Source organism: Pelodiscus sinensis, chromosome 22, assembly GCF_052426305.1.
Source record: "Pelodiscus sinensis isolate ZL-2025 chromosome 22, ASM5242630v1, whole genome shotgun sequence".
Taxonomy (NCBI): domain Eukaryota; kingdom Metazoa; phylum Chordata; order Testudines; family Trionychidae; genus Pelodiscus; species Pelodiscus sinensis.
Window position 1 is genome coordinate 4996274 of NC_143073.1, and position 22949 is coordinate 5019222.

General features: G+C 37.7%; 1 protein-coding gene across 1 annotated transcript; it reads left to right on the top strand.

Annotated features, from left to right (window-relative positions):
• Positions 1 to 2944: 2944 nt before the first annotated feature.
• On the top strand, positions 2945 to 22832 carry ANP32E (acidic nuclear phosphoprotein 32 family member E). Its single transcript, XM_006134666.5, has 7 exons — positions 2945 to 3129; positions 8561 to 8710; positions 10669 to 10791; positions 12487 to 12652; positions 14995 to 15152; positions 17411 to 17462; positions 19631 to 22832. The coding sequence occupies exons 1-7, from the start codon at positions 3076 to 3078 to the stop codon at positions 19696 to 19698; spliced, it is 771 nt and encodes a 256-aa protein (XP_006134728.1). The 5' UTR covers positions 2945 to 3075; the 3' UTR covers positions 19699 to 22832.
• The last annotated feature ends 117 nt before the right edge of the window (positions 22833 to 22949 follow it).

Consider the following 22949-nt stretch of genomic DNA (forward strand, 5'->3'; position numbering starts at 1 on the left):
GCCCCTTTAAGGGCTCCAGGGCTTGGAGGGGGGCAGACGAGTTTCCCTGGTGTTGGCCAGAGTGGCCACCAGGGAAACCTGGGGAGGGCTAGCCTCCCACTAGTTCGAATTAAGGGGCTACACACCCCTTAATTCGAACTAGCTAGTTTGAACTAGGCTTAATCCTCGTAAAATGAGGTTTTCCTAGTTCGAACTAAGCGCTCCGCTAGTTCGATTTAAATTGTGTAGCGCCTATGAAAGTTAGTTCGAACTAACGTCTGTTAGTTCGAATTAACTTTGTAGTGTAGCCATACCCTAGTGGTTTTCTTGCATTCATGAATGAAGGGAATGAAAGTTTTCAATGAAGATGAGAGATGGGAAGTTTATCAGAAGACCATTGTCTCATTGCAGGAGAAAAATAACCCCAATCCTACAGACATCATCATCACCACCAAAGAACACAAAATGGTCAGATGCAGAGTAAGTGACTGATGAAGTGTCAAAATATATTACCCTGAAGCTGACAAAGAATGAAGATGTGCAACTGTTGGGTGGTGAAGACAACACAAACACAACTTTCCCTTTCTCACTCCAGTTGTGCATTCCATCCCTGCATCCAGTTCACCCTCTGAAAGAATCTTTTCAGTTTCTGGTTACACAATTAAAGAGACTTATATTTCACTTAAACCAGAAACTGTAATGATTTAGTGTTTTTACATAGCAATGTCAAAAAAAATCAGCTGTCTTGAAGACATATAGGCTGTTTCTAGACTGGCAAGTTTTTCTGCAAAAGCAACTGCTTTTGCGGAAAAAATTGCCAGCTGTCTACACTGGCCGCTTGATTTTGCGCAAAAGCACTGACTTTCTACTGTCCGAAATCAGTGCTTCTTGCGCAAATACTATGCTGCTCCCATTCGGGCAAAAGCCCTTTTCCGGAAATGCTTTTGCGCAAAAGGACCAGTGTAGACAGTTGAAAACTGTTTTGCGCAAAAATGGCGAAAATGGCGATTGGAGCTTTCTTGCGCAAAACTGCATCTAAATTGGTATGGACACTTTTTCGCAAAAAGTGCTTTTGCGGAAAGGCGACCGTGCCAATCTAGACGCTCTTTTCCGCAAATGCTTTTAACGGAAAAACTTTTCCATTAAAAGCATTTGCGGAAAATCATGCCAGTCTAGATGCAGCCATAGGGTGTGTCTAGACTACAGGGTTTTTTCCAAAAAAGTGGCCTTTTTTCAAAAAAACTTCCCCTGCGACTAGACTGCTGCCATGTTTTTCCAAAGTAAATCAAAAGAATGCGGCAGCTTTTTCGACCATGGAAAACTTTGTTTTACAAGGAATAACACCTTTTTTCGAAAGTGCTCTTTCGAAAAAAGGAGCTATGTAATGCAAAATGCATTTTCGAAAGAGAGCGTCCAGACTGCCTGGGTGCTCTTTTTTTTAAAAAGCAGCTTGGTTTTTTGAAAGTACTTTGTAGTTTAGACGCTCTTTTTCAAAAGAGGCTTTTTCGAACACATATTTTGAAAAAGCCTCTTTCAAAAATGGCTTGCAAGTCTAGACATAGCCATAAGGCCCAAGTTCTGCAACTAAGAGCAGGTGAGGTAGAGACTAGCCCTGCAGTGCATAGTTTGTATTGAAAAAGTTGTTGTGGCTCCAATAAACCCAAGCACAATAGCACTGGAGGCAAAGGTTTATACTCACCCCTATGCCCTCTCTAGAGCCCCTCCCCTTAGTGTAATCACATGTAGAGGGAAAGTGCCTGCTGTGCCTACTCCTGTTTCTCCCACACAATCCTCCTAGGAGGATAACTTATGAAATGAGAAGTGCCAGTAGAAGTGTTTAGCCAGGTCAGCCCTAAAAATTAAGAACTAGCTGGGCAGCTGGCCAAAGAGCACCTTCTTTAGTTCACTTCTCTCTGCCTCCCACACCTGCACCCCTCTCCTGAAGCTGCTCCCTTCACCACTGCAACTTCCCAGTGGGGAAACTGATGATCTGATCTGAAGTCATGGTCCAGACTGAAGTGCCTGTTGTCGATGGTCGTGATCCCCCCCATAAGCTCCCTAGGAGAATAACTTGTGAAGTCTTCTCAGCCCAGCAAGCCCTGGCTTAGCACTAAAACTTGGCAGCCTGCTGGAGAGCACCTGCAGCCCCCTGCACTCCTCATCCCTGCACTCCCTCTCCTGCAGCAAGAAACTGACAAAGTCACAGAGCAAAGTGTCTGCTGTCGTTGCTCCTAGCTCCACCACACAGACCCCCTAGAAGCCCAGAGGGGAGGTGTCCTGGGATTCCCCTCGTGATTCCACAGGTAGAACAGATTCTCCTCTCTTGCATTATCTTATCTCAACTATTCATCACTCAGCTTCAGTGACAACTTTGAAACTGGGCAATGCATAGAGATAAAGATAATACCCTACAGTGTGTTCTGGGGAGGGACTGTGAGCAATTAAAAACGCTAGAAAAAAGCCAGAGGAACTCATTCTCATCATATGGCATTTTCTTCTCCCCATCTCAATATTGCAGAACACAGCAGGAAGCTTGGAGACTGGCATAATTTAAAAAACAAGGAGGCAAAGGGAAAGAAAGGCTCCCTCCTCCACTAGTCCAAGGCTATGGTTTTAGACTGCAGTGAAAACCATAGCAAGGATAAGGGTAGTATTGTACTTGTTCTGACGACTGTTATAAAATAAAGATTGATGTTTACAATAACAACATGGTTGATACATACATTTATTTTATTAAGCCACAGGACACACGCGCGCACACAAACACAAATGCTCCTTCTAAGACTGAGCACAGTGAGACGAGCTGCTTCCGGCTTGATGCGGATGCGGATGCAGATGTACATAAAAGGTGGAGAGCGGATTCCGGATCGGATACATGCTGTTTTTAGCCGATGTGGATCGGATGCAGACCCACATTTTTATATCCACACAGAGCTCTAGCCATTGAGGAGGCAGGAGCTGCGTGTGTGTACCAGGGGAGGGGGTGGGGCTGCTGCCTGAGGAGTTCGAACCCTAACTCCTGTCTCCATTTGCAGCGGCGTCGGCCCGGCGGCGCTTCCCTCCCTCACGGCGCGGGGGCCTCAGGGAGGGGAGGAGATGGAGATGAAGAAGCGCATTACGCTGGAGTTGAGGAATCGGGCCCCAGAGAAGGTATGGGGATGTGACGCCCCCCCTAATGTTCCCCATCGCTGAACAGCTGATACCTCGCGGGGTGGGGGGTAGCCGCCACGTGGGGCTGGACACCTCTGCGCTGCGAGGCCGCTGCACTCCTCCACCCGGTTTCCCTCTGCCCTTACGTTTCCAAAGGTTCCTCGGGAGGCAGCTTGTGTACCGCGCAATCCCTGACGGTTCCCCCGCGATGTGTCTCCATAGCCCGCTTCGCCTCTCCCCAGCACCCTTATTCTGTTGGCTGGGTGTCCAGCCCTGACTCAGCGGGCATGACACCGGACAAGTGGGGCAGCCAGTGCCTGGGACTGGCCCCTTGTCTCGGGCGATGGGCATGATTTGAGAGGTTCCGCAGTGTGACCCAAGAGCAGAAATTAATTTACCTCCCTCCCTTCCTCTGGCAGCCCCTTCCTGATCCACAGCTTCAGGGTTGCCCCCATTTGGAGGGTTCCCTTCTTAGACTTTTGTCCCTAATTCTTGATTGAATTTAAAGGATGTTTCTCCTGTTTGGTGTGGATGTTGGATTTAGAGTGAAAACTTCTATCTCCTTTCCCCGCCTTCTGAGCTAACTTAACTCTTGTATACTGGAAATCTGGGTCACCCACCATGCTTCAACATCAGTAGGTCGGGGGGAGGGGGATTTTTGTACGAGACTTCAAGCTGCAGCTGCTTTTTGAGCTGACGAATACATGGGAATCCTTAACTTTTATAATCCCTCTTCTCGTTGCCATCGGTGGCGTGCTTTCTTATTTATTTTTAACTTCTACTACGTGGATATTGTAAACAGGTCATAGTTGCACCGAATCCATTTTAGAACTATCTGGGTACATGACTTTGATTTCTTGCAGTCCTTTTCCAGCAATCTACGAGAAGCAGGCAATTTTTATAAAATGTCTTTGTAAAATGATTTTCCTCTTTCTTTCTCTGCTGACATTTAGAGCTGTTTATTTTGAATTACATCATATTTGTTCTCTTCTTTCTCCGTCTCACCCCTTCCTTCCCTGAGTTTTCAGCTCTGCCCAGAAAGCGCATGCTGGGGTAATGGCACCCTTCTCTCTTTTCCTTGAAACCCATACTGCTTGTAACCAGCCTTCCTAATGGCTAAAGGCAGATAAGGCGATTGCTGTTAGGTCCTTTTCAGTCATCAGAGACAAGATAGGCTTTTCGTGTGTACCTCCACCCACCAAGCCATAAGGTTCGGTTTTGCGAGGTCATGTACAACAGGATTCGCTTCTCTATGCCCGCCATGCGGCTAGTCAGGTAGCTCTACTAACTCTGTGATGAGGGAGTGGAGGTGTACAGTACTGCAGAGAACACCAGCCCCTACTGCTCAAACTTAACTTCAAAACAAAAGTCCGGGAGAAATGGAGCCTGCTTACATTGAAACTTTTTATTTCTTTTATAGTGAAGTAGGATGAAAGTCTGAAGTGCATTGCAATGTGCAGATTACATGTAAAATACTTTTCTTAATATTGTATTTAGTCTTCAGACAGATACAAGCAATTCTACTCATAATGAATCTCCTTAAATTGGGAAGCCCAGGTCATGTGCTTACATTGTAAAACTCAAGTATATATAGACAAGCGTGCTCTTACTCACATGAGTAACTCAAATTAATCACAATTAAATTAATTGTGATTACAGTTTTATTCACAATGTTAAACAATACTAACTGAATTTTAATAAATATATTTGGATTTTTTTCACATTTTCAAATATATTGATTTCAATTATAATATAGAATACAAAGTGTATAGTGCTAACTTCGTATTTTTACTACAAATATTTGTACTGTAAAACTGATAAATAGCATTTCTGAATTCAACCCATGTAAGTATTATAGTGCAGTCTGATTACCATGAAAATGCAATTTAGAAATACAGATTTTTTTTTTTTACATAACGGCACTACAAAATAAACAAAAGGAAAACTAGAGCCTAAGAGTCCACTCATTCCTACCTCTTAGGCAGTCAACTGCTAAGGCAAACAAGTTTGTTTTCATTTCCAGGTAATAAAATTGCTTTTTATTTACAATATCTGAAAGTGAGAACAGGCATTTGCACAGCACTGATATTGCCAACATTACAAAGTATTTACATGCCAGATATGCTAAACGTTCATATGCCCCTTCATGCTTCAGTCATCATTCCAGAGGACATGCTTCAATATGGATGATGCTCATTTAAAAATGTTAATTAAAAGTTTGGCTTTTGGGGAGTGAATTGTATGTCTCCTGATGTTTTACTCACATTCTGCCTTAAATTTCATGTTATAGCAGTCTCAATGATGAACCAACACATGTTGTTCATTTTAAGAACATCTTTGCAGATTTGACAAAACACAAAGTACCAGTGTAAGATTTGTAAAGATAGCTACAGCACTTGACCCATGTTTAAAAATCTGAAGTGCCTTCCAAAATCTGAGAGGGACAAGATGTGGAACATGATGGACAAGAAGCAATGGGCTTAAATTGCAAGGGAGGTTTAGGCTGGACATTAGAAAAACTTACTGACTGTCAGGGCGGTTAAACACTAGAATAAATTGCCTAGAGGGGTTAGTGGAATCTCCATCATTGGAGATATTTAAGAGCAAGTTAGACAGACACTTGTCAGGGATGATCTAAACCAGGGATACTCAACATGTGGCCCGTGGATCCACATGTGGCCCATTTGTTTGTGGCCCACAGTGCGGTTTGAGATTATGCAGGGCTCAACACGTGGGATCCTTTGAACATGGCCTCACGAGGCATCTCCCAGGCGGGGTGAGCACTGAAAAATGGAAGACGGGCTGGCTGGAACAGATAGGTATAGGGTGTCAGCGTTTCTAGTCCCCAGGGAGGAGGTGCCGGAGTGCTGTGTGAAAGAAGCTATTTGCATATATTTACATATATGCTTGCATTTATGTGCAACCACACTTAAGTTGCGGCCCTTGGCATGTACTGTGTGTATCATTGTGGCCCCCGCGGCTTCCAAAGTTGAGTAGCCCTGATCTAGACAGTGCTTGGTCCTGCCATGGGGGCAGGCGACGGGACTTGATGACCTCTTGAGGTCCTTTTCAGTTCAAGGATTCTATGATTCTGTGTTCTCAGAAGTCTTAAAAGAGCAACACTCCTATGTGAAAATTACAGACCCCAAATCACCAACAAAGACAATCAACCGTTTGCTGGTTTCATCTGATTCAGATGATGAAAATGAACATGTGTCTGTCCACACACTGCTTTGGATTGTTATTGAGCAAAACTTGTGATCAGCATGGACATGTCCTCTGAATGATGGTTGAAGCATGAAGGGACATATGAATCTTTAGCATATCAAGCATAAATATCTTGTGATGCCTACTACAACAGTGCCACTCCTTTTCTCACTTTAGGGGACATCATAAGCAAAAAGCAGGCAGAGTTATCTCCCATAAATGTAAACAAATTTGTTTGTGTGAGAATTAGCTGCATAAGATGTAGGACTGAGTGGACTTGTAGGCTCTAAGGTTTTCCTTTTGTTTTATTTTTGAATGCAATTTTTTGTAAATAATTCTACATTTATAACTCATAATAAAGAGATTGCACAACTATACTTGTATTTTTCAATTAAGCTAATACTATTTATTTTTACGGTGCAAATAATTGTAATCAAAATAATAGTGATCACTATGCACTTCGTAATCCGTGTTTGTTATTGAAATCAATATACTTAATGTAGATAGACATTCACAAATATTTAAATGGTGTTCTATTGTTTAACAACATGATTAACCATGATTGATTTTAATTGCTTTGAAAGCCCTAGTTCCTATCAGATTGTCTGATGACACTTACAAAAACAAGGTATTTAGCAGAAGTTTAAGACATCAGACGATCACACTCATTCATATATATTTTGTGTTCTATGTTGGGAAGGATTTTTAGGAGAGTAAGGTGGTTCAGTTAATTTCCTATAGTAATTTCATTTACTGCTTTGCCAGCTGCATGGAGAGCAGGCTGATCAACTGTAGCTTTCGCTTCCCTGATGTTAAACTCAGATAAAAAATGACTTGTAGCTCCAGCAGATGTTTTTGCTTTTAGGTCAGTAAGAATGCTATCGATCAGTATGTCTAGGTGTCCCCAAGAGTTAAAGTCCAGATAGGTTCATATCAGGCAGTGTTGTTACTTAATGCCAGGTTGCGAGATTGACCTGATTTACAGGGAATCAAGGAAAAGTTCATAAAAACAATTAGTTGAATAAACAGTACATAGCTTGATAGATTCTGGTCCAAATATTTTGAAAAGCCTAAATATGCATTTAGATTAGTATAGGTTAAATGCTTAAGAGACTGGAATAGTCCCAACAGAGTAGTTCTAGTGTATTATAAAATTTACTTGTTTTACTTTTTAAAGAAAAATCCTCTACAAATTTCATTTAAAAGAATGTTGAGGCTGTAACTTTAACAAAAATTAAAGCAAAGAGAAGACAACACATGTACAAAATAAGGGTCTACATTTTGTTTTTCTGATCTGTCTTATCCACCAAAATGACCAAGAAGTTGTCAGTCAACAAGTGTGATGTTCTCTAGAACCACTCTTACTTCAAAGCTCAACTTCATATACTAATATTGGGCTGGCTCTTTTTTTTTTTTTTCAACTAGAACATTTAAAATGTCATGCCCATGCTTGTTATAACCCATGAGAGGATATACAAAACAGTAAATGGTCTAAAGAAAGTTAATTAGGCAATCCTATGTATCCTTTCTCATGGTTTAAGACATTCTGTAAAATAGAGTAACATATTTAAAACACATAGAAGGAAATATTTTATAGTGTCATGAGCTTTCATGGGCAAAACCCACTTCCTCAGATGAGTGGAGAAAGAGACAGTGAAGCTTTTAGTAGGATATGCAAAAGGATTAGGTTATTTTATGGGCAATGAGAATATCCAGTTAAACTGGTAGAATTAAAAAAATGTGGGGATATTAAACCCTCATGCTAAGCTAACCACTTAAGAGATGGGTTTAAGGAAGAAATTTCCTTTGTTGGCATATCATTCCTTAATTATCCAGCATACATGGGATTCTTTGTATCTTCTGATGTATCTGAAACAGGGTACTTTATTTGATGGATCATTTATCTGATCTATTTTTCTATTCATATAAAGGCCTACATGCATCATTGTGGTTATGGCTTTGGAGAACATATTTCTGACCACTGACATGCTAAATTTTGCCTCTTTCTCTAGTGCTGCAAATATAGATATACTATATAGATATACTACTAAATATAGATATACTACTTTTTTCATAGGCTGGCATTGTTAATTGTGGTGACAATAGGATTCTGATAACTTGAGTTTTTGCCTAATGTTTTACTCTTCAAGTCATTGATTTAGATAGTTTAGTGTGCTTAATGGTCTTCATTAACCTGAAGATGGGTTTTACATTCTTTTTGAAGGTGACAGAGTTGGTGCTTGATAACTGTCGATCCAGCAATGGTGAAATTGAAGGCCTGAATGAGTCATTTAAAGAACTAGAGTTTCTCAGTATGGCCAATGTAGAACTAACATCATTGGCCCGACTCCCCACCTTAGCTAAGCTCCGAAAGGTATGTATTTCTATATTACAACAGCAAGCTCTTTTGCCAAACATCTTTGGTTAACACAGCTTCTTGTACACTTTCAGTATTCACAATCACATTTGCATTGATTGAAATGTCTTAGTAGAATATGTTTGCAGGGCTGTGAAATGATGTCAATCTAAACTTAAGATTTAAAATTGGTGTAGGTAATGTTTAAATGATTTTTGTCCATAAACTCCTGGAACAATAAGGGCCCTATCTATTCAGCACTAGAAATACTGGTAGATACCAAGGATGCCAGAGCAAGGTCCCTGATTCTGCAAAGGATCCTCTGAGAAGTCAGTCGTTATAGATCAAGGTTTAAAATTTAAAATGATAGCCATCATAGTATTAGCCCTTTCACTGATGCTATGGCTTTAATTAATGATTTAATCAATAAAATACATCAGTACTTTTTATATGAGGTAATAAATGTGTGTATCTTTCATATGCACCACCAACTTAAAAATGAGATCTAAAAAAACATGAACTTCATTGCTTCTAATTAGAAATTACCCTTTATAATTTCTGTAAACTTTAAAGTAATCTTTCAAAATAGAGATTAACAATTCAAATACTGATTAAGACACATAGCTAGTACTGATTAATGTCTGAGGCAGTGATCAGAAGTTGAATATTACTTCTTACTTCTACGATTAAGTTAAAGATATTTCATGCAATTGAACGGAAAGATAGAGAGGGGCTGGGGATGATGTATTAGGTGAAAACCCAGCTCTAGTGGATGAAACTCTGGCTGCACTGGAGTAACTGAGAGTTTCAGCTGTGATTAATGGAACCAAGATTTTGCTCCATTATACCTAAATAAAACCTGTGCAAGGATCTAACTTCAGGTTTCACATTTTGCTTAAAACCTGAGACCCCAATCCTGAAATACTTAAGCACATGATAAGCAGTAGGAGTTCAGCACTAAGAGCATGTCTACACTGCAGTGTTATTTCAGAATAACTGACGTTATTTCGAAATAACATAGTGCGTGTCTATACAGCAAGCCAGTATTTCAAAATAATTTTGAGATGGAGGATTTCTTACTTCGACTCCTGTCACTCTCATATCACGAGGAATAAGGGAAGTCGAAAGAAAAATGTTCTTCCTTTGAGTTCTTGCTGCGTAGACAGCACCAATAGCTGAATTAAGCTATTTTGACTTTAACTATGCAATTGACGTAGCTGAGGTTTCGTATCTTAATTCAACTTTTGGCCTGCAGTGTAGATGTACCCATGGAAATTAGTTATTTCAAAATAATAAGTCCTGAAATGACTATTTTGAAATAGCGTGTCCACACTTCAGGGAAGTCTCAAAATTAGTCCAAGGCAGTCAGTCTCCCTTAATGTGGACACACTACCTCAATTTAAAACCCAACCCCAGGAAGCACTGGGGAGTAATTACTTTGAATGACTCTGGGAAGTAGTTATTTTGAAATATCAGCAGTGAAGTGTCCACACTATCGTTATTAGGAAATAACTATTTTGAAATAAGTGTTATTCCTTGTGGAAAGCAGCAGTTATTATTTCGAAATAACCAGACCGTTTTTTGAAATAGCTCCCTAGTGTAGACCAGGGCTAACTGTGAATAGTCTAGATGCAGTCAATGGGATCACACAAACTTAAAAGTGAAGCTCATACCAAAGTTTTTTCAGTTTGGGGAGCCAAATAATGAAACTGTTAAATGAATTATCTGGACTGAGCACATTGTAAAGTGCTATGGAAATAAGTCATATGTTAGTCTTTAGAGATAAGTGCACATATCAATATAGGTTCCTTTGTTTTTAAGTAAACTTTATTTATGTAAGTAGTCTGAAGTTTTTATGGGTTATACAGCAAGTCAAGTGGTCTGGTGATGCATTTATTGTTATAATAAAAAACAGGTTCTTAATTTCTATAGAAGTGAAACCAATGGTCTGATTATCCAATTTTTGTGTATAATAGTTGGAATTGAGTGACAACATCATTTCAGGAGGATTGGAAGTCCTGGCAGAAAAGTGTCCGAATCTCACATACCTAAATCTAAGTGGCAACAAAATCAAAGATCTTAGCACTGTGGAAGCTCTTGTAAGTATAAAATAGGTTTTTTTTAAAAACTATAAACCATTGTGAAATCTCTACATTAAAAAAATAAATGATCAAAGGCAAAAAATATATTTTGGAGAGTTTGTCTATCTGTGAGTCTATGTGTCTGTTCAAGAACTACTCCTAAATGGTAAGGACGAGGACCACCAAACTCGGCATACAGCTTCCTCTTATCCCAACTTAAAGCAAGGTCAGGGTTTGATTGTGCCATGAAAATGGGATGTGCCCAGAATGGGTCGTCTTCATTTAAAACCAGACAAAAGAAAAGACAGAATCATCAGGCAAGTGAAAACGGTTGGCTGGGAGTGCCACTCCACCCCCAGCCAGGACTGCCCCGGCCCTAAGCCTCCACCCCTGGAATCCTTTAGGGAGGACGGAGGGCTGAAGCTCTCCTCCCCTCTTAATTTGTATGGGAACGTTGATGGCTGTTCCCTTTCATCAGGGAATGAGGGGAAAGTGAACAGTTTGCTGCATTCCTCACTCTGGCTGGGAAGCACGGGGCAGATAAACCTGGACCTGCCCCACCTGGGGGTCACGTACCACTCTCCCAGCTGTGCCTGCTGGAGCTGTAGAGGCCAAGGAGAGACGCTTCTTGACTCCAAGATGCTGTTGTGAGAGGTAGTTCTCTCTCCCCAGGGCAGCTTGCATACTGAACCCCTCATGCTCAGCCTAAAGCAACATTTTAAATGAAGCATGCATATTTTCATTTTATTTTCCAAAAAACAAAAATTGAATTAAGAACCCAAGTAATGCCAGGTAAATCTTCTAGTAATATTATAAGTGACCTCAACAGTATTGGTTATATGTGGCTGACAACAAGAATGCCTTATAGATAAGTGCAGTAAATGGGATTTAAGATAATGTTACACAGATCAATAAAATATGAAATAATAATACACCGAGTGGTTTAGCTGCCTATATATAGATTAAACAAAACTGAAAGGCATCCAAAGAGCAAAATATTGTTTACTTTTTCCATACTTCAGGTTTTTTGCCAATTCAAGTAACACTGATGTTTTCTTTCTAGATTTGTCAGTATCCCAATCAATCCTGTATTGATTAACTCCATTGTAGTAATTCATCATTCCATAGTTCAGTCAAGATATTACTTGAAAATTTACCATTGTTCTTCATTAGCAGGGCCATATACCAGATCGGAGGCCTTGCTTCCTTTTGAGCTCATAGGAGAAATAGTTTGATTAGCACGTAAGGACTGCCTTGTGTGAACAATTAGTTTTGTATTTGTGTAGTCTTCCCTCAGTTTAAGTTGAAGAAATAAATCTTAAGGCATAAGCTCCACAGTCTAGGTCCAGTTCTGTTTTCTGCCCTCACAAGGCCACCTCCTGAATAATTTCACTCTTCTGGTAGAACATAGCTGTTACAAAAAATTATGAATGCGGAGGGACAGGTAATATTTCAGTGACCTTTGGGGGAGAGTCTTTAGTTATCAGAACAGAAATCTTCTACTGAAGTCTGTGTATAAATGAGAATCAGTGCAGAGAGTGGAGAACCAAGATGGAAAGTACAAAGTAAATTGTATAGCTAAAGACACAACCTGTTATGTTTATGCTAAAACTTACAATTTGACAGATGACAGTACAGTAGTTCAAGGTTCCAAGTGTTTACTGTGTGTTAACCGAAAGAAAAAGATTAGTACTCTTAATTCTTCGTTTTCAGCAAAATCTTAAAAATTTGAAGAGTCTCGACTTATTCAACTGTGAGATCACAAACCTGGAAGATTACAGAGAAAGCGTTTTTGAGCTGCTTCATCAAATCACATATCTAGATGGATTTGATCAGGAAGATAATGAGGCACCTGACTCAGAAGAGGAGGAAGATGAAGGTAATATTTCTAAACATGCTATAGCTACTAAATTAAAATATATTTTAGATTATCGAGATATTAAGTTGGGGCTAGAGTGACTCTCCACTGCAGTAGTGCAATATCATAAATTAAATTTTTGAAGTGCAGAACAGTAGCATTCACCCATTCAGTTGATGCTTATGCTAAATTATAGGAAAAACAAGTAATAAGTAAGCAAGCCAGTAGTAATCCATTTTGTTAATGAAAGCTTTTTAGGGGAGGGTTTTTTCACTTCATATCTGATCTGTGTGGAAACTATAATTCTATTTCCGAAATCATATTTGAATCACAGTAGCGGAAGTAAACAGACAAGAGATCTGTAGCAAAGCAGGCACAGGTTGAAACTCTCTGGTCTAGCAACATCCATGGTCCAGCATGATTTTAGTTATCTGGATGTTCACTTATCTTGGGTATGGCTAAGTTTCCTGTTGTCCCATAAAATTTGATTATAGCCACCAGTCCTGGCTCTTGGTGTTCTGTGCTGTTATTTAGCTCTAATGCACCACTAAATGTCTTCTGAGAGCCCAGTAAGCACTGGAAGTGTTGGTAATGCTGCTAGACAATATTGACCTCTTGTGGTCCAGCAAATTCTCTGGTTCAGCTCCAGTCAGGTCCTAAGTGTGCCAGACTAGAAAGGTTCAACCTATATCAGAGTCCCCTTGTGACCTCAAGCGTCAGTTTTCATTATTGGTAAAATAGGGATACTACTTTCTTCATTGCTATTGAGGGCTAACTCATTGAGGGTTGAAATTAGATGAAAGACTCTGTAAAAGTCCAAAGTTCTTAAAATTTCTACATTGATTTCATTAGAAAGATGGCAGGCCTTTCTTTAAAGAAAGGATTATTTTAAACGCTTATGTAAATATTGTTAGCTTTACTAGTGATCATGGTTGGAAGAGTTACGAAATATATCAGAAATGTTTGTTTCACACAGTGCTGCCCACAAGTGTCTCCATGCTATTCTGATTAATTGTCCTATGGCTTTAAATGAGGTCTGTCCTCACACTTAAATCTGAGTTGTGTCCTTTTAAGTGAATTTCACCGAAGAGAAGCTAAATGTGTCAAATGCTCTATTTTGAAAGTATAAACATATAAGTCAACTTAACAGTACCTGAAAATCTCTTAAAGGGCAGGAACCTGAAATGTAGTGAATTTTTTAAAAAGTTTTACATAAGAATGGCCATACTGGGTCAGACCAAAGGTCCATCCAATGCCAGGTGCCCTAGAGGGAATGAACCGAACAGATATTGATCAAGCGATCTCTCTCCTGCCATCTGTCTCCACCCTCTGACAAACAGAGGCTAGAGACACCATTCCTTACGCATCCTGGCTAATAGCCATTTTTACCTATTATTACCACAATCTGAAATTTAGTGAATTTTTAAAAAAGTTTTAAAAGAGTAATTTCAGATACGGAACCCATTTCAGTTCCCTCTGCCAGCCTTTGTGGTTCACACTTCTATTTATCTATTTTTAAAATGTCTTTCCTGACCCTGCATAAAAAGCCCCATACAAAACTGCCTATATGAGAGAAATTGTCAAATTGGTGATGTGCAGTATGGGAGGTCTAGATTGGATATTAGGAAAGACTATTTCACTAGGAGGGTGGTGAAGCATTGGAATGGGTTGCCTAGGGAGGTGGTGGAATTTCCATCTTTAGAGGGTTTAAGGCCAGGCCTGGCTGGAATGATTTAAGTTGAGATTGGTCCTGCTTTGAGCAGGGAGTTGAACTAGATGACTTCCTGAGGTCTCTTCCAACCCATGATCTTCTGATTCTTCTATATGATGCTACAAATATACAAAATAAAAATGAGAACTCTTTTCTAATCTTTGTTGTTCTAACTGTAGGGCTATGTCTACATTGTGCTCTCTTGCACAAGAACATATGCAAATGAGGCACGGCGATGAATACTGCCGTGCCTCATTTGCATATGTTCTTGTACAAGAGAGCGTGATGTAGACGTAGCCTAGGTGTTTCCTGGAACTAATAGAAAGTAAAATTCAGTCGAGTATTATGTTAAAATGGCTGTCGTTTTAAATTTTAAACCTTGATCTATAGTGACAGTGATTTCTCCGATGATCCCTTGGAGAATCAGGGACCTTGCCCTGGCACCCTTGGTATCTAAATTCTTGTTTAGTTACGTATTTATACATTTAAAGTCTTCACATATTTTAATTAATCTCTCTTGTCCATTTTTAAAAACTTCAGGAGAAAACCTTGTAACTGAGTTGACTTAGATTTTTAGGAAGCATCTAAAATGAGTTTATAAATAAACCATTAAGTTTTAGGGAATTATATGGAAATAGCTCCTTTCTTTCAGAAGGAGATGAGGATGACGATGAAGATGAGGATGAAGCTGGTCCACCAGGAGAGTATGAAGAGGATGATGATGAAGATGATGGAGGTTCAGATTTGGGAGAGGGTGAAGAAGAGGAGGAGGAAGTGGGCCTTTCATATCTGATGAAAGAGGAAATTCAGGTAAATTTATACCTTTTCAGCTTCTAAGTACAAGAAGTTTTAATTTCACAAACTCTTTCTGGGGTTTGGGATTTTCATGAGGCTATATGCCTAAACAAAGATGCATTATATTAATTTGTAGAAAATTATTCTTATAAATTCTAGTATTGTATGTAAAGTAACATACCACTTTAGATTTTGATCATAAAGTTCTCTCTCCGAAGTACTTAGGCAAAACTTCTGCTCACCTATCAGCTAAATATATCTCTGCATTTCACTTCAGCACATGGCTTTGATTTTTCTAATCTTCTATCCCCCATCTACAGTGAAAAATGTCTGCATTTTCTGTAAGCTAAAAAAAAGTGTTGAAATTGTACACTACTACTAACTAAATTGTCAGAGTATTTTTTGGAGTAAGGTACATAACTAATTTTTATTATAGACAAAATGAAGAAACTATCCTTGTTCTCAATTAGGTAATCTACAGTACTAACAATAATAGTCAATGCTATTTTATGAGTCATGTTTAAAATTAAATAAGGGGGGAAATCAAGCTTTTTGGTGGGTATTTTATCTCCCTGGTTCACCTATAACTCCTCTCAGCACTTCGGCAAAGCTAGCATCAAAATCATCACCTTTATATCAAGGATCTTAGTGAGCTTTACAAACATTCATTAACACAAGCTTAATGAGAAAGGCAGGTAAGCACCTCCATTTTACATGTGTGAATTGAGCACAGGAAAATGTGAGGTGACCTAATCATGACTACATGAATCAGTGGCAGTTAGAAATAAAACACACCAGCCCTGATTTTTACTTCTTATCACTGACAACTAGACACTTTTTTTGAATAGAGGAAGTATGCTTTTATTTCTGTATAGCAGTAGTTCATACTCTCGTAACACCTTCTGCACCACATTTAGAAGCAAAAGTATTTGGGATACCATCTTCATAACTTTTCAGTATAGTTGTAACAGAACATTTAATATTCTTCAAACCAACCTACATTCCACTGTGGAACTTAATTTGGTGGTCTTCATGTAATGACTTACAGCCATAAAATGAAGGTTTCAGAACTAAAACTTGATTTGAGGAATTGAATAATCTTGGGAATTTCCTCAGGAGAATGGACAAAAATGGGTTTGGAAAAGAGAACATATTCTTCAATATTAAAATCTTCAGTGAGTTAGTAGTTTCTCTATACAGTTGCTTTTGGGAGACAAGAAATTACAGCATGCATAAAAAGGGCTTTAGAGGAACTGGAAACTATGGTAGCACAATAGAGCGGGATAGTGAGGATGTTTTTTTATTTTCTGCCGATAAGGTGGCCTATATTGAGCATGTGTTCAGGAGGTCCAAGACTGTCAGATTTGTTCATATTTTGGAAAATGCAAATAAGGGCTAGAATTAGCCAAATTATATGCCATTTAAACCAGACTTTGAGATAAATAGCCTAATTCAAAACTTCCCTTATAAATTGAGCAAAAACGTCTCTTAAATTTGTGCTTAAGACAAAATTATAGATACAAACTTTAACTGTAATGCCTTCAGATTTGTACCAGATGGTATAACAAATTAATGTGTTTAATATTAGCAGTTATTGCTTTAGAGAATAAGGTTCAGTTTTTCATTGACTCTTGCTGTACATCTACTGTTGCAGTCTTCTCCACATATTTTCACAATCCTCTATTTCTGTATTTCAAAAAGTCTGTTGTGTACTGTCTTGCTCTTTTTTAATGTGTCATTTTGTTAAGTTCCTAGTAGTATCAGAAAGGATTAATGAGTGGAAAGCAACAAGAAGCTCACACTACAGCTCACCAAAAAAAAAATTCTTATTTTTATATATAAGTCGCCCTGGTATGCACCCATTCTGCACTAAAGTCGTTGACACTTGTAGGAACGGATGCGTTATAAGTCCTCCTATTCTCCACTCTTAAGTCACGCAAAATACCCACCCCCAAATTTGCACAAATAGAAGTCAGCCGTGGGAAAATAATTCCCCGCTTTAAGTTGTTTCACTATAAGTCCAAGTTTTTTGGAATGTATCTTGGACTTATAGCTAGGATGGCCTGTATCTGTGCAGCCCAGTTTAGTGAAATATAGTGAAGAATTTAGTATCCTGTCTTCACACAGATGTCTAGTAACGAAGTAAATAAAGAATGTGATCGCTATACAGAATAAGTGCTTTTATTTGTTTTCTGTGAAATATAGATTGCTTAAACTAAATGTAGGTATACTGTAGTTTTTAAAAATCTGATTAAATATTGCTTATTGTGAAGGATGAAGAAGATGATGATGACTATGTTGAAGAAAAAGGTGATGAGGAAGAAGGTAAGTTTCACAAAGCATGAAAATAGCATGTTTCAGAACCCTTCTGAATTGATTCTTTCAACTTCTGTAATTTAGAAGGTTGACATTAGCAGTCTGTTGGTATAAATTGTCTGTTTAGCTAGTCTCTTTGAAGGTATGTAAACACAGAGAAAGAGGGTATCCTGATATGGATTTATGAAACATTTCAAAAGTTAAATATTTAGATATTTAGCTGAGCAGTAATGCATTAATTCAAATGCTATCTCTTCTTATGTGGCTTAACTTAACACTTAACTTTTGAGTAAAAGTGAAAAAAAAATTTCTAAGCATTTTTATAGAAATATTTTAGCGCCCTGAATGAATAAGAGGAAATTTGCCAAGTAAAGGATTTACAGAAATTAATTTTCTAACGGCTATGTTGCATGAACTTTGTAAACTTCATTTAACATAGGTTTAAAAGATCTTTATTAATGCATCAGAAATGTCTGAATTTCCTAGTTAGGGTCTAAAAGCAGTACTTGCGTTCTTAGGACATCTGCAACAAAACATTTCAAGGTGGTGTCATTTAAGGGAAAAAAGGCCAATATCCCTTTTAAGCGCTGAATGTTTAAATTCATAGGTTGGATTTTCTTTCCCATCTAGTCTCTTTCAGTAGCTTCCTAGAGTTTAAGTGAAATTCCATGCATTACTGCCTTATGTGGTTCCTATAAAAATAGACAAAGGCTTGGAAATAGATGTCTGAGGGAAAAGAGACGTAAGTGTATTGCTAGTACTGAGGCATAGTGGAATGACATACTTTTATAGGGAAAGACTTTAAGAACTGTCCCTTGAGAATATTAAATTCTCTTTGCATGATATGAGTGGGATATTCTGTATATTCATGCATACAATAAGTATGAAAATAATCAAAAAGATAAATTAGGTAAGCCTTACACTTAATAGGCAAAGGCTAAAAACAATCGGCCAGTCAAAAGGCAAATAGACAGAAGTGTTGGCATTCCCTTCCCTCTCTTTAGATTGTTTAGATTTCAAGATCGTCAAGGCAGGGACCAGTCATTTCATAATTATAAAATGCCCGGTATGTTCTTAGATGCTAGATTAATAATTGTTCTGTAAGCGGCAGCAGTATAATCTCACCACACTGAAACAAATATCTACATACTGTGAGGGGTTGGGTACGTTACTTATGTGGTTCTGCCCATGCTCAGTAAGGACTAGCCAGATTTAGGGAGAGTTATGGGTTGAAAAGTGGTTTGTTGAGTTCCTGTATAGCCTTTTGAAGCCAATTTCTATATTAAACGTACCCAAATATTCCTGATTGCATTAACCAATCTCTTTGAAGATTTGTAATCTGGATTTTAAAATGACTGCTATAAACTATGTGGTGTCATACCCATGTTGGTCCTATGATATTAGAGAAAGGTAGGTGAGGTAATATGTTTTTTTTAACCAACTTCTTTTGATGAAAGATGAGCTTTCAAGCTGACACGGAGCTCTTTTTCGGTTCTAAGAAACATACTCAGTATCATAGCTTAAATACAAGGTGGAACAGATTGGTATAAAGTAGGTAATGTATATCTGAAGGGAACATTCAAGGTGTTAATGGTCTGCTTACCGAGTCACTAAAGCACTCCGTGAGGATATTTAAATGGTCAGAAAATGATCACCTGACAATGTCAAATCTTAAATTTTTTAAATTGCATTTCATGATTTGGCCACAAGAGTGCACAGTAGGCCACTTGGATTAATTATTGCCATATTTTCTGTATGAAACAGTTGAAAATTAAGAAAAAGAGGCTAGTAAAAGCAAAATCAGGTTAAATGTGTTCTCTTTCCATTTGAAATCTCTGTATAATACGATTTATTGCATATATAATTTATAGTGCAGACACAAAAGGATTTTGAGAGACATCAGACTGAAGAATAACCTATTTACAGTATGAAATATAGAATGTTTAGATTGAGCATTCAGTTTAATGTAGTTTATTTGCATTAGTCAGAATAAATAAACGGGTTGTTTAAAAAAGATCCATCAGCAGCACAAAGAGAGGTATAGTAACAAGTGCATATAAGAAATAAAATAATTTGAAATAGTCTGCTAGTTTTTATAGGTAAGAGCACAACACATGTTAATTTCCTGATATTTAAATTTAGTGTAATAAAATATATACAAACTTCTTTTTCATCAGCAGAGGGAGTCCAAGGGGAGAAGAGGAAACGAGATCCTGAAGATGAGGGCGAGGAAGATGATGATTAAGTCACTATAGAATCAAATAGGACCAGACTCTTAAGTTACAGAATACGCAATAGTGATCATGCAGATCTGTATGTCTCCATGTACCATAGATGTCCTTACAGAAGATAACATGTTCACTTTTTATAGGAAAGGTGTGGTTTTACTATTTTTGCCCCTTTTATCATTCCAAATAAGATGTAATAGCCTGGTAGTGAACATATGTAGAAAAACCAGTTTCAACCCTATAATCACTGAACCCATTGTCAAGCTTTCTCCTAAAATTTTATTTGGACTTCTTTTGTTTTATACAAGTTTGCTGTGTTTGTCATTATTAGTCCACAATTAAAAAAGATAGACTTTTACATGGGTTTAGTATGACTAATTTCATTTAAGATTTTAAAGTTACATATAAATTAAAATCAAAGATGCTGTAAAGTGATAAAGTCAAGTCTATTTCAAGTGAAAAGTTGGTTATATCCAATTGATCTGACACGTGCAACTTGGAATCAACTTGATTATTTTCACTTTTTTAAAAAAAGTAATCTGTGAATTATTTGGGGGGAAGATAAGCTTATGCCCTCTTTTATTATGTTGGTATTTAGGAGGAAGGTTTAAGTTTTAAGGCCTAGTTTCCATGTTTATTCTGAACATCAACTGTGTGCTTGGAGGACTTGCTGGATATGTCTGAAGATGTGTATTAGCTCTCATGCTTTAATTGAATTGGTGGAGATGTGGCATCCTTCTTTCTCCAAAATGTTTAGTCGCTGAATTAAAAAAGATATTTCAGACAAACTGAAAAACAATCCAAAGTTTTAAACAGGCTAACCAAAACTCCCTTTCCCTCTTATTTGCTCAACTTTCACTCACCTGGCTCTTGTTATATTGTCATGTATTAGTTCCCCAATGATCATAATCTTTGAGGTGAGACAGGACCTGCATTTCTAATGCAAAAACAAGCAGGTATCCCCATCAAACACACTTCTAAATTTTAAGGAAAAAGCCTTTATACATTTTATAAAGCAAAAAATGAGTGTGAGCTCAGTTCTCTCATCTTTGCAGGTGAACTTTTTGAATTTTTGTATCTGGTTGTAGCTAGATCATTAAAGGCCCTATTTCAGCAGTAAATAGTTCTTATCTTTCTATCTTGAAAATCTGTAGGAATGTGTTCTACCACATGTATTCGGCTGCAAGTGCAGGAGACGTGCAAACCAGTCTTTTCTCTGGCAGACTGTTAATTGTGATTGGCAGATTTTAATAAATCCTGACCTAACAGACATTCTCACTTTCCATTTGAGCCAATGCAAAATATAAATTCAGACACACAGTGCTCCTCTTTTTGCAGTTGTAATTTAGATTTCAAACAAGGTATCTCAGTGCAACACTAACATTGTTTCAGATCCTCAACCAAATATCTCACACAGTTTTATTCAAGATACTCTATTTTTTTATTATATATCTTTCTTGGCTGACAGTAATTGTTTAAACTGGGGAAAGATATCAGGGGTATTTCCTGGACTTGTATAGTGGGGTCACCCATATATCACAGTTACTTGTAAATATTTAATAAGGCATTTCACACGCCAGCAAACTTTAAGGCCATGTCTACACTGTGAGTAAAGGGTGTGATTTCCAGCTTGTATACGCATACCTGTGTTAGCGATCATTGAGACAGCATGACTTTGAATAGTATTTTAAGCGTGGCTCAGCTGTGCTGAGTATGTACCCATAGGGCTAAATGAGTTTGTACTCAGCCTTGCTAAACCATACTGTTAACTCCCTGTGCTACCATGGCTGAATTACTGAGAATCACACTCCTAGCTTGCATAGGCAGAGCCTAAATGTGATACATGATTCCTAAATCAAGTTTAAGACAAACCGCATGAGAAAAGAAGTCCACAAAGCCCAATTTCTTGTTTTTTCCCTCAATAGAGCCTTAAATCATAGTCCATGTGGTTGTAAAGCATAACCAACTTTTAAAAGCATTTGAATGGAATTTATAAGTCAGTTGGCAAAAGATCTGGAAAAAAATTAAATGGGTTAACATTTTAAATAGAGATCTGTAAAGATACTAGAAAAAGTATCTTTAAATGGATATCTGTAAAGATACTTGGCAAAACAACATTTGCAACCACAATCTATGTTCCCATGTTTGCTGTATGAATATTAAACGAATTTTAAAAAATTAGTTAAATGCACACCCTTTTTGTCATGGAGGCTCTGTGTTCAAAGCAGTTGCTTTGTATTTATCTTTACTATCTCAAAGTTTTCCCCATGTTTGTCTTTGAATGTTAACTTTTTTAGTCGAAGCAAATGCTAAAATCTTCCTATTTACAAATATGTACTTAAAAACCTCTCAATATAAAGACTATATTTAACTGTCTTGTACTGAGGCATACACAAATTGTATGAAATACAGAGTTAAACTGAAATTAAATTATTTAATGAGATTTTTGTTGGAAATTAGTGAAGCTATCAACAGTCTTGTTTCAATCAACAAGTCGGCATTAAATCATCCAATGTTATAAAGGTTAAACTATTTTTAATTGTCCAAAGACAATTAAAGACATAAAACATGCAGGTTAAATTTTTTTTCAAACAATTTACAATGTAGTGCATCAGCTGCTGGTGACAAGAGTCAGAGCCTCACATGCAACTCTGACTTTCTAAGTAACTTTGTCTTTTCCACAGTGTTACCATTTTAAATATAGTTCCACATTTGCCAGTCACCTTGACATGTAAACAAGATAGCATAGCTTTTTTTTTTAAGTTAACACATAGAGACATAGAGCCTCCAGATAATTTTTGAAACTTTTTTGCTTGGTGGGTGGTCTCTTCATGCAAATATGTAGGGGTGGGTTTTATATTTTGTAGAGGTTTTTGTCCTATTTTAATGCTCTTTGTATGGCAGTATGTATATAGTGTGTTCAGTTCCTTATCAAACCCCTTCCTTAAAAACTTTGAAGTACTGATTTTGTGCAACTGTGTTTTGAATAAAGCCATGACAGTGTTAAATAAAACAAAACAAAAAAATCCTGCAGCACTCTTCTTATGATTTTTAGTTGTAACAATGTTTCTGCCCCCATGTGTGCTGTAAAATTTTAAAGTTTTTCAAACTGAATTATTTCAAATAAATTGAAATGTATTGTTGTATTGGATTAATTTTCTAGAATATAGCTTCTATTCAGTAGCTGCATTTTTTTTGTTTATATTGGAGAAGAATAAGTAGAATTTGCTATTTCCCGGTATCGTTCTTAGTTAAAATTACACTTTAT